Below are 18,977 nucleotides of genomic sequence, written 5' to 3'. Positions count from 1 at the left end.
GGGGCTTGTAGACTTTTTATAGCCATTCTGTATGTCGTGTGTTTGGCTGTCGGCCAGTCCACGTTTTACCCTACTTTCTGTTGAGGAAAGTCACCCTAAATAAACTCTCGCTCACCTTAATGAGAACATTCGCAATAGAAAATGAATGGATGGGACTGACAGGGAAATTGCCTGCCAACTTAGAGATCCACCAGCAAACAAACAGTGCTCAATTATCAATTTTTCCACTACTTTTGATAACAGTTCCACCTTGGCGGAGGTCAGTACTTTGAGTGGCGTTGTATTGTTTTCCTATATCTGCAAGTGACGTCTCGAATTCTCTAAGTGTAAAAGAAATAACTCCAACCGCAAAGTCTTTTTATAGTGTTTTGCACTACCAACAGATGGATTCACCACATTAGTTTGGGTTTCTCTTGTGAGACTGTTTTAGAACTTGTTTTTGTCAATGTATTTTCCCCCCTAGTCAAATCTAAAAATAGGGCGCGTGGAGTTGAACAGACTTAAATCCCTGCTGTCGAAAACCTCAGCAAACTGGCTTTCAGCCGCTCGACTTAAAACGCTGAGATGAGGTGACATGCCTGCTGCATGTGCTGTATCTTTTGAAATGTTTTCTAAACCCAAACAGTCGTACGAAGGGGTTGACCACACTCTATTTTTGGGGGGGAAACTGTTCTTCCACTACAGTGGCCAACCACTTCTGGTTGGCCAGCTGGAGTTATGTTTGGCTCTAACTCAGCAGTATGAATGATTTATATGCCAAATATATCTATTTTTTTTATTTCGTTTTTGCTGGAAATTACTACCTTCTCGTCTTTTCCCCGCTCAATAACCTTATATCCTTTTTACACACAGACCTCAGAATATTTTTTATTGAAAATCCCACCATTTGAGGTTACACTTTTAGCTTTTGTAACTATGACAATCAGGGTGGAACTAGTGCACTTTAGCAATGAGGGCTGCCAATTATTGACTTTTCTGACCTATCCATTGACTTTTTCTTGGTGTTTGAATCTAGTGAGCATTCTAGTGGCTTTTCTGGTTGCATTATACATTATTTTGAGCCTTTGAAATGTTCACTTCTTGTTACACGCCGCCATCAGCTGCATTGATTTATGTAAATTCTTATCCTGTTATTTTGGTGGGTTCCTCTATAACTTTGTGTACACTTATGTGCCGTTTACATGGTGACGCACCGAGATTCCGAAATATTTCATGTTTGCATTTACATGGGTCCGTCGATGTCGCAATTCCGCATGAAAACGATGTAGTAGTCATGCCAGGCTCTAGGGGCAGTGCAGTTTTACAAGGCGACAGCCAATGATGCACTTCCTTGACAACAACCTCCTCGGCCGGAAGACAACATACCCACCCACACCAATCAATGGCGTTCACGCGTTTTTTGTCTTTTGCTCCAAAAGGCAAAAAATACACATTAAGTATATTTAAATTAAAAATATTATAAAACAGTAAATTAAATCTGACGTTCCACCATGTTTGCTGTTTTGAATGTTTAGTAGTAGCGACTGCGCATGGCCAAAGTGACATGTGCGAGTGTCCCCTGATTACCTGAGTGATAGCACCTTTTTATCATTAGCCCTCGTCCTTATATGCCCCTCATATTCCTTGTCTTGTGCCAGTGCATCATTCTTGTTAGAGAAGCAGTAGGAAGCTACAGCACCGTCTTCAAGTTAAGTTTTCGCCTTGCCATTTTTTTCCTGTCATGTTCTCGCTTCTATAGATCTTTTGTTGTCAGTTGTTTTGTATGTTTTTTTTTTTTTTTTTTTTTTTTACTTTGAAGCTGGTCTGTTGTCATACAGTATGTCCTGAAAAACCTTTCATTGAAACCTGCCGCTCACCCCTCGTCTCATGCATTTGAGTCCAGCTGTGTGTGCCCACCATTTGACTTCTCTATGTGTTAGATAACACCAGCTGAAAATATGTGATATGTCTTTGAAATTATACAAGTAGTCTCCAGGTTACGACGGACCCGACTTGCGCGATTTTGACTTAACACCGCCGGCGTCTGGTCGTTTTATTTTATTTTTTTTATTGTTGACGTTTGTTTTGTGATGCATGGTTTTATTTTGGGGCAGGAAGCGTAGAACAGGAAGCAAATGCATGTATAGAGGCGCCCGCCCACAGAGCAGCCGAGTAATAGAGGAGACAGCCTGCGCGCACATTTGTTGCTTGTGAAGCATCTAGAGGCGACGGCTGTATATAACCTCTTTTGTACTGTTAGGGTTAGTATTGTATTTTGCGTTTTCAATTGTGGTCGAATATGAGTTTATGTGATTGTTTTTGATGATGTGCGGAAGCTGACTGATACATGCTAATCGTTTGTTATTGCTGTATCAGCATCTACTTTAAACACAAATTTGAATTGCTGTTCTTGAAGATGAGACTGATTCAATTTCATTTTATTTCAGTTGCATTCTGCTAGTGTTGATGTTATGAGCAGCTGAATAAAGTCAGCAAACCACACGGACATCTGACATCGTCATTTCGGAGCTTAGCTCACTCTCTAGCTAGGATTTAGCTCTTGGTGAAGACAGTATAATGATGTATAATACATGTTTATGGATAGTTTTTTTTTTTTTTTTTTTTTTTTTTTTTTTTTAATCAGAGGGTATTTTGAGGTATTTAAAGGGTTAATTCCTATTTACGGGTAATCCGGGTTACATCGCCAGCTCATGAACTGAACTCGTTCGTAAACCGGGGACTACCTGTATTTCCTTCCATTTCTGTGTTGCTGTAGATTTGAATTCTTTTATCTTTATACACCAATTTCATAAATTTGCTCTGAGTTTTCCTGCCTGATTTTTAGGTCTCTCTTTTGTCATAAATGTAATCTCATCTGGTACAAGTGCCGATCCAAACTCACGGGTGTGTTTTAGCAAAGCTTTCTATTCGATCTCATATCAAACTTCAATTGGATGATGCCATACTTTTACTGTTGGATCATGAATGTTCCTCCTTGATGGCAATACTTATTATTACAACTCAAATCAAAGATAATGTGTTGTTGAAAACATGATTTACAACGTTAGAATTTACTCTGTGTAGTGTGTACAAAAATGCAGCTGTTGATTTTCTTTCATTATTTTCCCTCTCTTCTAGGTTTTCCGGTTTACTGATATCTACACAGAAGTACTAAAGGTGAGATTTTGAAATTTTGATTGAAATCAAAGTTAGTTTCACCAACTGCTACTTCAGTGGCTTCTTTAAGCGAGTAAAAAAACAACTGTCACATTTTGGGGGGAACAGCAAAGTAACTGTAACGATGCCATGCAGCCACTAGAGGGAGGCATAGTATCTCCATGCTCAAGCAATGGTGCTTAAAGTGAGAGGGAAACAATGTATTTAATTGGGAATCATTTAATACTTTACTGTTGATGTGAAATATTACTAATATTCATATTGCAACTGAAATATTACTGCTAATAATATTGCAACCTATTTTATGTCAATGTTATCATCCAAAGTCCCTTTGCGTGTGTGTTAATATACCGAATTTTGACATATTGACGTGTGATGCGATGAGATTCTACAGTTATTTTAAAAGAGCCATGATGGGCTTTTAAAATAAAATGAATAAAGCCCAGTAATAAAATGTATGACTTGTGAAAATAGCCATGGGTCTAACATAATTGGACACACACCCCGTTTCATTCATTGATCCTCTTTCAGTACTGCTTACTACATCACCAGGGTCACGGGGTGCTGCAGCCTATACCAGCTGACTTTGGGCAGCCGACGGGTCCATTGTGAACTAGCTACTAACCAAATACGAGCAAACCACCATTCACAAAGTTGTGGGTTTACTATCGTTTTTAACTTGTTTGCTTGATGAACTATGTCGGGTTATAGGAAAAGCTGTCTCGCTAATAACCGTCTGAAAATATGAGCACCTCCCCACACCCATTTGTGATTGGGCAGACACAACCTTTACTGAGGGTGTAAAATGGAGAAGAGGAGGAAGGAAGGGGAGAGAGGAATGAGAAGAGGGTGAGTGAAGGAGGGAGGGGAATGTAGTGGATCCATCTACATGCTTCAGGTGTGAGCAGTTGTCTGAATGTCATGTGGAGTGAGCACATTCAGCAGAGAAGACAGCGATTAGCCCACGTGCTGCGGTTGTCGTGTGATTTAGGTACAGCAGAGAGCTCATCAGAACGCAGTTAAGTAGTGAGCAAGCCATGACTCTTCTGAGCAGCACGCAGAACCCAGGTTCCTATTATTGCCTGATTCGACGAAGATTTAAGAGGAGGCGCAAGAAACGCTCGGAACGCAAAGGTAACTCTCCGAGCGTGGGAACATGACATGGAGAAAGAACAAGAGGATGAGTACTTTTTGTTGTTGTACTTCCTTGCCTGACTGTACTAGTGTTATCATAAAACCAACATTTGAATTTTGATATCCCATACTGACTAAAACCAAGTGGTGCTGTGACATCAAAAATGACAAAATGTTAACTTAAATAAATTTGTGTTTTTTAACAATTCAAAGTAACTTGCATAGTGGAGCAAATTCAAGGCATTTTCTTTTTACGCCCTCTTATACGGTTTTTTGTAGTGCCTATAAAATGCAAATTATTCTGGGGAAAAAAATATTTATTGGCTGCTACTGAAGAGGATAGCCATTTAATCCTCACGGACTGAGAGATTAAACGTCTATCTCTGTCAATGGCAGCAATGAGTTCATTAGCCAAAAAGAAGCTCTTGTTTTCAATAGTTATATGCTGGGTGACACTTAATCGGAACTCGAATAAAGTGAGTCATTTGTCTTTAATAAATGATACCATCTGTGTCAAAAATGACTTATCTGTTTGAATGTCATGTCACAAGGCTTTGTTACGTCTGACATGTCAATTAATAAAAGGTTGAAATAGCTAATTGTCCTAGTAAATAGAGGGTAGCTATTCAAGGAATATTTATTATTAGACCATTACACATTTTCACATGATATATTACGATACCCTACATTCCGGTTTGCCCAATAAATCCAAGTAAACGGCAACATAAGATGTGGACTAGTGAAATGATCAGAGATGAAGTGAAGAAGCTGAGAAACACTGCTGGTATGTTTGTTTTGTTGTTTTCTTGGGAGTTATTTTGTAGACTGTGCTGTTCTGCAGGAATACTAATTGTGTGATGAGCATTGGAAAACACTGGGTGGGCTTTTCTTTCCATCCAATATGCATTTTGGTCTTTGAGCAAGGTAGTTTCTTTGATAAAGTTTATGAACTTGTCAGCCTTTTTATGTTCAAAGAGCTTAAATCACAAACAAAATTAGCTACTTTCCTTATTTAATTTTCAAGTTTTTTTTTTATGTAACACAATGTCTTTTTATTAAACCTAATCTATCCATCGATCCATTCAACCAATTCAAATGTTGACTTCATGTGCAGTACAACTGTCCATGCACAAATGCCTACTATTTCCATTCTACGGTATATTAAGATCCTATGATGGTTTATTGATCTTTCTGGTACCGGACTTTGATTCTCCAACAATATATGTGGTCTGTGGCTGTATCACACTTTCCCTTAAATGGAAGCAGGGTGATGGGTACCTCCTGACTTTGCTGCTGTCTGTGATTAAGTCAAACAGCAAAAGGTCGTGATTACCAAGTGGGCCAAATGTGATCAGCAGTACTGGCCAGCCACTCGCTTTGATTGCTGCCACTCTCTTCTTCTTTTGTCAAGCCTGCTCTATTGAGCCAAATAAGTCCACCGCTGCTGATGCTGCAAGTTTTCATCCCTGATCCTCCCTTGAGCTCAGTTTACTGTGTGACTGACGACATCTATCAGCATTACATGGCTCACCATCTCACTTCTCCCCCACACAGGGCCACTGAAAGTGACACTTTCTCGAAAACCTTGCGCCACGTTTAGCTATCTAGATTTTTTAACATTATTTTTTTCATCATGGTACATCACTTTTCTGCATATAATCCACCCTTCCCTACTTGATGCCATCTGCAATTATTTAGTTTATTCGGGGGTTACCTGAGGATTAGCTGCTAATACTAGTTGTTTGAATGAGGGAGACAGAAAATCTTTTCCCTTCATCCAGGGAGGTCAGATTCAATAGCATGACACTGCGGCAGATACTCCATCAAGTGTAGATTAATTTGTTCTTGTGAGGTCCTTCAACACGTCAATGTATGGGGCACTCGGGTCAGCTCAGCAAAGAACCCTTTATACCTTTAATCCAGTCTGCACTGCTGCCCTGACCAAAACAGAAAAGGAGGACCAATGTCTATTTCAAGTTAGTTTTGCTTTGCGATTAAATTACTGCAAAGCAAGTCACTTTCAGAATGCTGAAGTTCAGCATATCTTCCAAATGATAAGTTCCTCGATTCGTCTCTCATAAAAGAACCGAGCCATGACTCTCGTAGGCGTTGCTTTCCAATGGGCCGTGTATGAAATATGGAGAACGGGGGGAACAGAGGGTTTTTCTGCCATGCCAGCGGAATCACAAAAAATGAGCTTTGCAACTTGAAAAGGGGAGGGGATGGTAAGACGTTTGGGGAGTACTACCTGATGCGAGCTTGTTCAAGTATAGGTAGTCACTCGTACTACAACACACAGAATGACGGTTAATGAGTTATCTGCTTGTGTTGCTTTGAGAGTAACGCAACGTGGTGGCTGTGACCCCCTCGAAAAGACTTGAGAATTGAGATTATATTAATTGACCAAAACACACTAGTACTACTGAATTAGTTTAGAGTGACGGTGAAGGCCTCATTCAAACAGAACTGCACAGACCGCCCAAATGAGTTTTAGCTTAAGGGTGTGACACTCGACAACTCGTGACACGTGACAACTCGAGTAGTACAGGGTCTATTTGTCACAACATAAGTAGATTGTTTCCAGGACCAAATGTGTTGCACAGATTCAAATGAGCCAGAAATTCATTCTGAAGTCGTTGATCAAGGCTCGTGGAGAAAATGTTTTCTCCCCAAACAAATATATTTTTTCAAAAGTACAGCAAATAGAAGGTTGGTCTCTGAAACAGTTTTGTTCTACAGAGATGGTACATACAGTGGTATGAAAAAGTATCCGAACCTTTTTGAATTTCTCACATTTCTGCATAAAATCACCAAATGTGATCTGATCTTTGTCAAAATCACACAGATGAAAATTCAGTGTCTGACTTAACTAAAACCACCCAAACATTTATAGGTTTTCATATTTTAATGAAGATGGTATACAAACAATGACAGAAGGAGGAAAAATAAGTGAACCATCACATTTCATATTTTGTGCCCCCTCCCACCCCCCCTTGGCAGCAATAACTTCAACCAGACACCTCCTGTAGCTGCAGATCAGTCTGGCGCATCAACCTCGGCCCATTCTTCTCTATAAAACTGCTGTAGTTCAGTCAGATACCTGGGATGTCTGGCATGAATCGCTGTCTTTAGGTCATGCCACAGCATCTCAATGGGGTTCAAGTCTGGACTTTGACTTGGCCACTCCAGAACGTGTATTTTATTCTTCTGAAGTTGATTTACTTCCGTGTTTAGGATCATTGTCTTGTTGCAGCATCGGTCCTCTTTTTAGCTTCTAATATCTGACAGACGGCCTCAGGTTTTCCGCAAAACATCCTGACAAACTTTTGAATTCATTCTTCCATTAGTGATTAAAAGTTGTCCAGGCCCTGAGGTAGCAAAACAGCCCCAAATCATGATGCTCCCTCCACCATGCTTCAGTGGGGGTGAGGTGTTGATGTTGGTGAGCTGTTCCGTTTTTCCTCCACGCATGATGTTGTGTGTTACTCCCAAACAATTCATCTTTGGTTTCATCAGTCCACAAAATATTTTGCCAAAACATCTGTGGAGTGTCCAAGTGCCTTTTTGTGAACATTAAACGAGCAGCAATGTTTTTTAGACAGCAGTGGCTTCCTCTGTGGAGTCTCCCCCATAAACCCCATTCTTAGCCATAGTTTTACATACAGTTGATGTGTGAAGAGATATTGGACTGCCAGTGACTTCTGCAAGTCTTTAGCAGACACTCTAGGGTTCTTTTTTACATCTCTAACTATTTTTCGCTGAACTCTTGGTGTCATCTTTGGTGGATGGCCACTCCTTGGGAGAGAAGCAACAGTGCCAAACTCTCCATTTGTAGACAACTACTCTGAGTGTCGATTAATGAACATCCTGACTTTTAGAGGTGGTTGTGTATCCTTTTCCAGCTTTATATAAATAAACAATCCTTGATCGCTGGTCTTCAGACAGCTCTTTTGACCGAGCCATGATGCACATCAGTCAATGCTTCTCATCAAGACAATTCTTAACAGGTGTGTGTTTTTATTGTGGGCAGGGCAGCTTTAAACCACGAATCAGTGATTGGGCACACACCTGACTTAAAATGTTTAGTAAAACTATTTTCAATTGCTTTTCAGTCATTGTTTACATGCTATCCTCATTAAAATATGAAAATAAACATTTTTGGGTGCTTTTAGTTAAAGCAAAGGTTTTTTATCTGTGTGATTTTGAAAAAGATCGATCATATTTGATGGTGATTTCATGCAGAAATGTGAGACATTCCAAAAGGTTCAGATACTTTTCCATACCACTGTACCACCTCGACATTGGTTAAAAAGGGCAATACTACCGAGTATTTGTTTTGTCATTAACTCATAATCTTTTCAAGACGAATTTTCAGTGAAACACACTGTATTTCTTTATTGTGCGTTGTGTCACCCACATTCTATTGATCAGTCAGATTTCAAAACTGAGTATGTTTGAACTCCAATCCGGTCGTTCTTGCAGTTTTCTCCCTCGCGAAAACCTTCAGAAGAACTATATGCTCCTGTGGAGTTTTATTTTGTTGATTTGTAAGAGTTTGGATATTTGTAAACAGGTGTCAGTTGTCTAAAGTTGCCCGGCTGCTTGAGCACTGAGCACCGCAGAGTTGTTTTTCACCTACTGTTTTTACTAACGCACACTTTGGCGCAGCTTTGAACACGCTGGGCCATACACTCAGATCTCCAGAGGCACTTTGTGTTTAGCTGTGTCATAAATCAGAGCTGTCACGTAGATTTTACAGCACTGGCAGAAACGAGAAGTGGCAGATGCCCAGCAACCTTGAAAAATAACAAACGAATGAAAAGGGTGAAAGAATTGTTTTATCAGAAAACTACACTGGCCACAACTGTTTAACGATCTGATTGATACTGTTTCCACACTTGGACTTGTATGCTGTCGTTTGATAGGCTACAAACCCTTTCAATTTTAACCACAACTAATCCCGCAATAAGAAATCAACATTTGATTGGCTCCTGCACTCATGCACTTGCTGGTGTTCAGTATCTTTGATCACCACTGTTCGTAGGATTTCCTGTTTAAAAGGCTGTGCAGTTGTGTGTATTTGTAGTTGTCGTGTAGTTCTGAATCATCAGATGTAAAATATTTGTGAAAGACTCTTGAAATACTATCATCTTTACCCGCTTATGCCTAAAGACTAGATATAGTGTCTTTAGCCTTGATCTACTGTCTGCATAAAGATATTAAAGTGACTACAATAATTCACTCTCCGCCTCCCAGCTAAAATAAATCAGACGTATTTTACAGTCAATGGCAGCCAATGAGTTAACATTTGTGACTGTCAGCCCAGACAGTTTTCCAGGAGATCGGGATGGAAAACTCATTCTTAACTTACTTTTAGAGACATCCAAGAATCTTATTTTGCTCGGAGTGGATGGAAAATGCTAAAGCATTGCCGGTATGTGTAATCTATTGCTCAGAGGTGAAGTGTGTTTTAGGATGATATTGTACAACTAACAGCGCTGACTTTAGTGAAATATTCTTTTTTTTTTTTTTTTTTTTTTCCCTAAGTATTCTGAACACATTCATTGTCACGGGAGCGTTTCCTAATGAAGACTTTGATTTACTGCGCAATCATCCGACAAAGCCGGCTCCCTGGTTTCCAGTTTGTGAAACCCTGCTGCTTAAAACTATGGTTTAGGTGAAAGGATTATACACGGTGCAGTAGCGCTGCGGAGGTAAATCTTTTCTGGCAGCCTAATTCGCTTGTCATTAGAAGGGCCAAATTGAATAATAGACTATGAGGCAAGCGCACGTGTGTGACAGTGTGGCCGATGACGAGTAACGGAACTCCGTGGCCCACTCTACCTTGGCCCATCAGTTTCAATCTGACCACGAGACAGGCACTCCCTTTCGGCCACGACCCCTTTCTGTTAGGGCGCCAGGGCCCACACATGTACTTCATTATGGTGTATTACCTGGTCCGGCACCTGGACACGCCACCCGAGGAAGCAATAGAGCAGAAGAGAGATGGGATTTCTCAGACCGTCCCCTCCAAAATTCTCTCATTTCTATTAAAATGACGTTTTCTCTCATGAAGTAATCACCGGGCTGCCAAAGCTTTATTGAGGAAAGTAATGGGATTCGAGGTTGGTGGCAGTCGCACTCAGTGAACTATCATCGTACATAGATGGTTAACAAGGATCTCAAAAATGTCAACTTTTGTTCTTTCGAATCATTTAAGATTCACACCATATATGTTGCACCCTTGTTACCCTCCATCAAAATTATTTTGACCTTCACCATTTTTACTGTACCGAAGTTAGGTCCCAGTCACAGTATCGGATACACATAAACCGATTATCGGCCCGGGCAGATTATCAGTGCTGATATTTGGAAATTTGACGTGTATATCAGTATCGGACCTTTTAATATGACCGGCCGACATGGGGAAAAAAATAATTTAAAACAAGGTTATTTTGGCTCAGATGAAGCCGCGCCTCTCTCCTGCCTATCGTCTCCTGCGCTATTGTTCACCCCTTCTTCTGATTGGTTAAATGGTAATGGTAAATGGCGTTACACTTCCATTGCACAGTTCCACCTTTTTAAAGCCCCCAAAGCACTTTACACTATATCCTCATCTACCTACTGGTGATGCAGCACCAAGAGCAATGTGGTGTTTAGTATGTTGCTCAAGCATACTTTGACAAGGTCATTAGGGCAGAGAATCAAACCCACAATCTCTAGGTTGGGGAACGACTACTCTACCACTGAACCGCGCCACCCCTTTTTATTGGCTATTACTTTCTATCCGTGTGATTCATTAAACATGCTTTAGGCATTTCAATGAAGTTCAGTGTTTGCATTACAATTTTTACACTTTTACTGCAAATGAATATCGGCTCCAAAAATCGGTTATTGGCCCCTCTAACTACTAATAATAAGTCTTGGGAAAACCCATATCGGTCTATTTCTGAAAAACCCATATCGGTCTATTTCGATTATTGATGGCATGGCTGTAAAAAAGACGTTTTGATCTAGGACAGTGGTTCCCAAACCGGTCCTCAAGGATCCCTGTGGGTACTGGTTTTTGTTTCAACTGATCGAGCACAGACCTTTTAACCAATGTTTTGTTGGAAAGAAATCCAGCACCCACAGCGGCCCAATGTGGAATAGTTTGGGAACCCCTGATCTAGGATACCAATAGCTCCTTAGAATGTATTATTCAATTTCATGACTCAAGTGTTTACACATACAAATGAGTCTATTAATGAGAAAGTTGAGAAAATATATTATGGATAGCAAATCAGCCCCCCCCCACCACCATCCTCACTTTTTTTTTCCATGTAATCACTAGGTTCCTACACTGGTGACCTAACCCGAATTAAGTCAGAATTAACCCTTCAAGTACTCCTAAGTCTCAAAATAACTATCCAAAAACATGTATTATCCATCATTGTACTGTCCACGCCAAGACGTCGGAGCTAAATCCTTGGTAGACTACGAGCTAAGTTGTAATCTTTAACATCTCTCATTCGGCTGCGCGACTTTGTGTGTGCACGTGCGCTCTTCTTCGTGTGCACAAATACATTCTTCTTCATGTGTACATGCGCTCTTACTCGTGTGCAGAAGTATTACCTGTTCTACGCTTCCTGCACCAAAATAAAAGCATGAATCACAAAACAAGTCAAAATTATAATCAAATAAAGATGTTGCCAAAGGGCAGAACAGTCATATTAATAAAATTAAGTAAAAAATAAGATGCAATTAGGTACTGTTTACGCGACTTAAAAAAACGACTGAAGACAAAATGACGGATGAGATTCCATCGCCGTAAAGCAGGGGTCCCCAAACTACGGCCCGCCTCCACATTTGGACCGGCCCCCTGAACAATTCCAGAGAGCATTTTGAATCTTTTTTTTTTAATTTATTTATTTTTTCTCAATAGTGTTATTCATTTCCTGGCCTTTTTCTGAGAAGAACTCAGAGAAGGTTATTTGTTTATTATCTATTTAATTAATAGTGTTATTATTTATTATTATATTATATTACATTATTATTTTTATTTTATTTACTTTTGTTCCGTGAAGAATCCAGAAAGGGTTACTTGACTGTGGCTTTTTGAAAAACAATACATTTATACATTTAGGCACTCCTGCAATCGTCACACTTTTCTGTTACAAACTGACCTCGGCCCCTCATCAGAAAAGGGAAAAGTTATGTGGCCCTCACAGGAAAAAGTTTGGGGACCCCTGCCGTGAAGTCTGGATCACGTACATTGTAGCCCAAAGGCTACCAGTAATTAACTCTACTGCACTTGAGCTTTTCATTGCTAGTGTAGGGTGCTAATCACTTGTAAATCTTAATCTACAAAATCCATAATATGTTTGATTACCGTAATTTCCCGAATATAACGCGCACTTTTTCCCCAAAATCAACTTGTAAAATCATGGTGCGCATTATAAACGGGTACATGGATGGAGACAGAAATATATATATATATATATATATATATAAGCCGATTTTTTTTTTTAATTGACACGACCACGTTGTGTTGAAGAAACGTATGCGGCGATCCGTTGCCGACCATTACTGTACCTGACGTCACCATTTTGTTTCGGTAATACTTCACTCTGATCGGCCGAATGGTTTCGGCTGTGTTAAATTCTGCTTTTTTCACTCTTCATAAAGCACAGAATTTAGTTTGTTGAACTCATTTGAGTCAACGTTTATTGCAGCTCCGCAACTCTGACCATAACAAACGTAACAACACAGACTTCCTGTGTGTGTCCGTTAACTATATCTGTCCCTCGGGAAACTCAAACCCAAATAACAATAGTTCCTATTGTTACTGTTGTGTCTGTTTTATCTTGTCTTGAAAAAAAAAATAGAATACTTATAGTGCCGTGTTCAACGTTTTATTTCTTGCTTTCAATGAACTTAAATGCCGACAGTCCGGCTATAATGCAGCGCTCTTTTGTCTAGCCTCAGCGGCCCTCTGGCTCATAGACAGTCACAACATAGATATGATAATACAGCAGCATGGATCCACCAGTGCCACAACATAGAACAACATAACATAGAATACCAATATGTCACAGTGTCGACAGCGTTGAGCTCTCTCGGATTTCCGATTTACGTTCTCACTTTCATTTTACTGTATCAACCCATGGAAGAAACATTTATTCATCATGATGAAACGAGCAAGTTATACAGCAGCCTTTAAAATAAAAGTCACATCTGTTTTGTTCTCTCCTAGATTCTGGTAAATTGGAGAAGTTGTCAAATCATATTATTACGGTAAATATTGTCAGTTTATGGGAGTGTTTTGAACTACCAATATGCTATGCTGTGTTTCACCAGTAAGTGACATTTCTGTATCTGTACACGAGCTCTGTTTTGTTGTATTCTTCTATTTATTGGTGCTAAAATTAGGGTGCACGTTATATACGGGTACAATAATTTTCCCTAGATTTTACAAATAAATTGGGGGTGCGCATTATACACGGGTGTGCCTTATATTCGGGAAATTACGGTAGTTGTTATTTTTTATCACTAGTTACATTGGCAGTCAGCCCTCCCACTTTAAATGCATTGGGCATTTATTGTCATGAATGGCAGTGAATGGGTTCACCAAAGTAGAATAATTTCATTGAAGTAGAAGAACTAGCTAGACGCCACAATGAGTGTTTCCTGCCCTTCTCGTCTTGTTAAAGTCACATTGGTATGCAAAGTGCTGATTGAGTCACTTTCTGAGTATTTTTGCGCAACACCAAAAACTAATATATATAAATATCACACAAATCTAGACAGTTGATGGGAGAAAGTTGTTAACCCAATGATCATGCGATGTAACGTTACATTCAACCTTGGTGGTGAATATTAATGTGACCTTGCCACTGAAACATTACCTTATTTTGAATGTTTTTTTTGAAGGTGTGAGGAATTACCTTTTGGGCCGATCATTCTGCATTAAGACTGCTGAGAGGACTGCCTCTCCTGCACACACCATTTCCCTCGGTCATTTGTCTCTGTCCACTTTATTTCTTCTTCCTTTTTTCCACCTCCACCCTCATATTTGCGTCCTCATGTTGGACTCTGCTCAAATCTGATCTGTTTCACCTATCATTTTTGTGCTGCTGATTTTCCTCCTTTCCACAAGTAATGTTGTAACATTTTACGTGTATTTTTCAATTGCAAATACTTGCAAACAAAAATGCCCGTAATTGTGTGTCATCATGTGTCTTTGTAGAATTGATTTATGGTTACATTGTGTTTTCATAAAGCATATATATTGTGTCCGGTAAACTGTTATTTGCAGTCTGAAATGGACTACTCAAGTATTTGGGAGCCTGGTAATTACACCTGTAGGAGCAGAAAGCAGTTGGTACGAAAACACTTTCCACTTTTTTATGGCATGTCCTTGGAGTATGTTGACTTTTAAAGTGCGTACGACAGGAGAAAAAAAGTCTTAAATAGGATTATTATGTGAAGTAGAATCATATTTTGAGACGATTCGACTATATGCAACAATTTAGCAAAGCGCAGATGACGAGAAATTAGCCACGCCTACCATTATAGGGCTCTAGCGTCCCCAACAGGTGGATGACGTCAGCAGAGTCACGATTTCATCTGATTTAGTGTGCAGCCCATTGAGGCGGAATTATTCACAACGAGGAAAGTGCGACGAAGAGATACAGGATATTCTATTTATCCAAGCATTTTCCCCCAATAGCTAAATAAATGGTCTAAGAAGGACCAGTCAGCCTGTTGAGGGGAATTATTCAGAACGAGGAAAACATGACAGAGAGCCGCAAAATGTCATTTTTCAGTCTCTCAGCTCCAATATTTTTTACAGGATATTCTTTTTATTCTAGTATTTTTCCACAATAGCTAAATAAATGGCTTGAAAAGGACCAGTCAGCCCGTTGAGGGGAATTATTCAGAACGAAGAAAACGTGATGAAGAGAGCCACAAAATGTCATTGTTTGACTCTCTACTCCAATATTTTTGCAGGATATTCTTTTTATTCAAGTATTTTCCCCCAATAGCTAAATAAATGGCATGGTCATGACAAATAAGTCTTGTGCTAAATGGAACATGAAATAATAAAAATGCATTTATTCAAGACGACATGGCAAATTACTCCATAATGGTCAAAACTGTCAACTTCACCTATACTGTCGCACCTCCCGAACGATATTTTATGCCACCTAAATCGAGCTTATGTCATTTCCCTTCTCCAGCTTCGGAGAATGTAAACAAACCAAGAGGCATGACAACTAGCCGACATGCTTATCCGAACCGAGCTATGTTTCAAAGTCTTCGAAGCGGAAAATCACACATAACTAGCCTGGATCTGTTCACATGACGACTGGGTTGTCGATTTGTCTTCGCCGATCGGCAAATCGCCCGACGGAGAGCAATTTACAGCTCGTTCCCCTGATACAACGGACAGGAGAGCTCGCCGGGGAAGCAGCTGGACAATGACCGCCGAACAAACCGGCCGACGTTGGAGGAGCGTGTAGCTGCCAAATGGTCAACACGAATATGGCAAAATAATGCTTTACTACACAGTGAAGTGGTAAACAGCGAGAGACTCTGTGGAAGAGGGCGGCCGCAGTTGTTGTGCAGCTAACGTGCAGCTAATGTGTATGAGGAGAGCTTTTTACATGCTTATCCATAATCAAATATAAGTAGTCCTTTATTTAAAGAAAGTTTGTAGTGTTTACTTTGTAATCGCTGTATTCGCGTCTATTTTTAACTCAAAGTTGCAATTTCTGATTGGTCGGAAAATTTGACAGAACGCTGGGCACATGAAGAGGGGAAAAAGCCGAGTATAGTGCTGTCCCGGCGGGGGGGATGTGCGACAAGCCGCCGGTCATCAGCCGAGGGGACAAGGATCATGTCACAAAATGCAAGCCACCTACATATTAAAATGATCCCAGTATTTGACATAATACAAAACACGATGTTTACTCACTTCCTCGTAAGTCCCATGGTCCCACAGTAGTAGGGCTTGTTTTGGCCAATATCCACCAGTGAATGGGAACCTTTTGAAACCCCCAAAAAGGCGCACACGCCTCTCCCTCGTACAGCAAGATTTTCTCCAGCCATTTGGCTGGCGTGATGCGAAAATAAAGGTATTAATCCGCAAAATCTGCTGAATCCTTAGTCCTTCTCATACACAGTACGGCTGTATAGTGAAGAGGACTCCTTCCTCCGTACACGTCACAGCGCCCTCTTTCTCAACTCGGGACTATTGCCGGAAGTCACTTATTTCATCACGGGGATTCAACAAACTAAATAAATATAGCGATCGCTTCCACACACATCCAAGCAGTCCATTTCATTCAGGAGCATAAAATACCGTGTGTATTATGAAATAAACAGGCTTTTTTGTGTCACAGGCACTTTCAATGTGGTAAGGTCCAGTGTTGTTAAAAACTGCATTAGAATATAACGGCGTTACTAACAGCGTTATTTTTTTCAGTAATGAGTACTTTTTTCATCTTGGCAACGCCGTTACCATTACTGAGGCGGGAAAAGTGTGCGTTACTATGCGTTACTAAGTTGGTTGAATAAAAAAAAGTCTGAGAGAGACTGACTCACGGAGACGAGAGAGCAGAGCAGGAGTGGGGAAGACGCCGTTGCAAACGCGATGCTAGGTGGCTCCAATAATACCTGACTGTAGCCATAGCCTACAAACTACGCCCACATGATACGGTAGATATCACATTATAGAACTAGATGCAAATGACAGACACGGCTGCATTGGCAACATGTTTTAAGGACTACATGCATTAGTAAACAGCCGCCATCTTAAAGCAGTAGACCTCTCAGGAAGGCTCTGATGTAGAGATCCTTCCTAGCGAACCTAAGTAACTTTTTTTTTTTTTTTTCAATAGTGGGAACTAATGCAATAACGGCAGCAATTTAACAACTCTAATTGTTGATTCACAACTTGGACTTCCACACATAGCAAAGGTTACTATCTAGTTATTGCAATACCCTTGTGTCTAGTTAAGTGGAGGGTAAAGAATTGGGCTAGGGCCAATTGTCCCCAAAACCCTTTAAACTTCACATTGTGTGACCGGTTTTTTTTTTGTTTTTTTTTTGAGAAAAAAAAAAAACATGAAAATTATCACTAGTTACTTTGCCAAGTAACTAATTACTCGTACATTCAGGTAACTGAGTTACCAACGCAATTACTTTTTGGGAGAAGTAATTTGTAACTGTAATTAATTACTTTTTGAAAGTAAAATTAACAACACCGGTAAGGTCAAATATACTTCTGTTTAGTTGGGGTAAAAGATTTTAGAACTTTGCGGTAAATCACTAGTTTACCTCAGTGTACTATGGTATGTTGCTGTTGGACTACACTTGGCAATTTGCCTGGTACACCAGACTCACCGCTGTTCCAGCTATTGAGTCAGGCCACCATTCAGCGGATACAATTTCCAGGGCGGAGCAAGCCACAGCAAACAGACAGCGGAGTGGACCAATCAGCGACGGGCAGACGTGACGTTAGTAAAAAGACGATGGCTGGACGAGGGACTTGCGCGCGGAAGTAAACATACGAGGAGAGCGAAGTTAATTCAACATGGCTAGCGCGATTGTTGTCAATGACTCGTGTCGATGTGTTTTTGGTCATTTAAAACTGATTTTACCGTGGATTAGAACATATTCTCGGCTCTCCTGTTCACCATCTGTGTTGTTGTGGAGACGACTTTCGACGCGCAAGAGTGACGTTGCTCGTTAAGAACACGTCACGCAAATAAACGAATCTGATTTGTCGACTGATTTTGTACCTGCTCGAGAGGCCGTTAATGGGCTGGTTCCCAGACTTTTCTCTCAGTGTTTGAAAAATACAGGGAGAACAGTCTGGCCGTGCCAGGCAACTTGGCAATCATATCTCAGACAAAAAAAAAAGAATACTGGTAACAGGTATTTCATAGTATAATGAAATTACAGAGCATAGATCTCTGCACCCAGTCTAATTTGTTGTTAATTATGGTTTCCTAGAACAGCACTTTCATGTGGTGTTCTCTTGCAGACAGGGCTACATAATCTGTTTGGCATCCGTTCTTATTTGTCAAGCTCCACATCATTTATAACTAGCACGATCCAAACGTGACCATATAAAGCCGCTCGCAACAGATGTTTACCATTGCTCTCCTTGGAGGTGGAATCTCCTGATGCCTCCTCATCCCTGTCATGTGGTGTTTTTTCAGGTCAAAAGCAAACTGTGAGGTTCAACTTGGACTTAAAAGTAAATAGGCATACTGACTTTGGAAAACATGTTACTTTTTAATCTGAAGTGGTGGTGGCTTGATTATGAACATCACAATTCCAAAAAGTTCATTTTCCTGTCAGTGGTCACAATCACTGGTTTCTTCTCGGGAGATATACCAGCATGTCATTTAATTCATTAACATCTCTAATATTATAATATGGTATACTTGCACTATATTACTACTGTGATTCCGCTCATCAAAAATTACACACTACCACGTAGTTTCATTTTTATATTTTTAGTTTATTTTATTTTTTATTTTTTTAAAGCGTGATTGACCCCGTGTACAAAGTGGAGGGGAATGTACAGAAAGACATGGCCACAAAGCAAGAGGTAGCGAAATCTAGTTATTCTGCACTTCCTGTAATTTAGAGGTACAACTACTTTCATATTGATTCATCGTTTAGAGATAGTC

At 40.1% G+C, this 18,977-nt stretch overlaps 1 protein-coding gene across 6 annotated transcripts in view; it reads left to right on the top strand.

Annotated features, from left to right (window-relative positions):
- Window positions 1-18,977, top strand: part of adarb1b (adenosine deaminase RNA specific B1b) — a 163,478-nt gene that overhangs the window by 103,843 nt on the left and 40,658 nt on the right. For 2 of the 6 annotated variants that reach the window (XM_057853119.1, XM_057853117.1), the window contains one exon: window positions 3,118-3,156. Coding sequence is in view for 2 of the 6 variants with exons in the window: in XM_057853116.1 (XP_057709099.1) it covers window positions 4,194-4,290 (97 nt within the window). In the remaining 4 variants the exon portion in view is untranslated. Of the gene's footprint in view, window positions 1-1,643; window positions 1,688-3,117; window positions 3,157-4,045; window positions 4,291-13,525; window positions 13,567-18,977 lie in introns of those variants that run through there. The other 4 variants (XM_057853118.1, XM_057853120.1, XM_057853116.1 and 1 more) reach the window with 4 other exon arrangements.

This window comes from Corythoichthys intestinalis, chromosome 12 (assembly GCF_030265065.1).
Source record: "Corythoichthys intestinalis isolate RoL2023-P3 chromosome 12, ASM3026506v1, whole genome shotgun sequence".
NCBI lineage: Eukaryota > Metazoa > Chordata > Actinopteri > Syngnathiformes > Syngnathidae > Corythoichthys > Corythoichthys intestinalis.
Note: the sequence above shows the minus strand (reverse complement) of the source record. Positions and strands in the feature narration are given on the sequence as shown.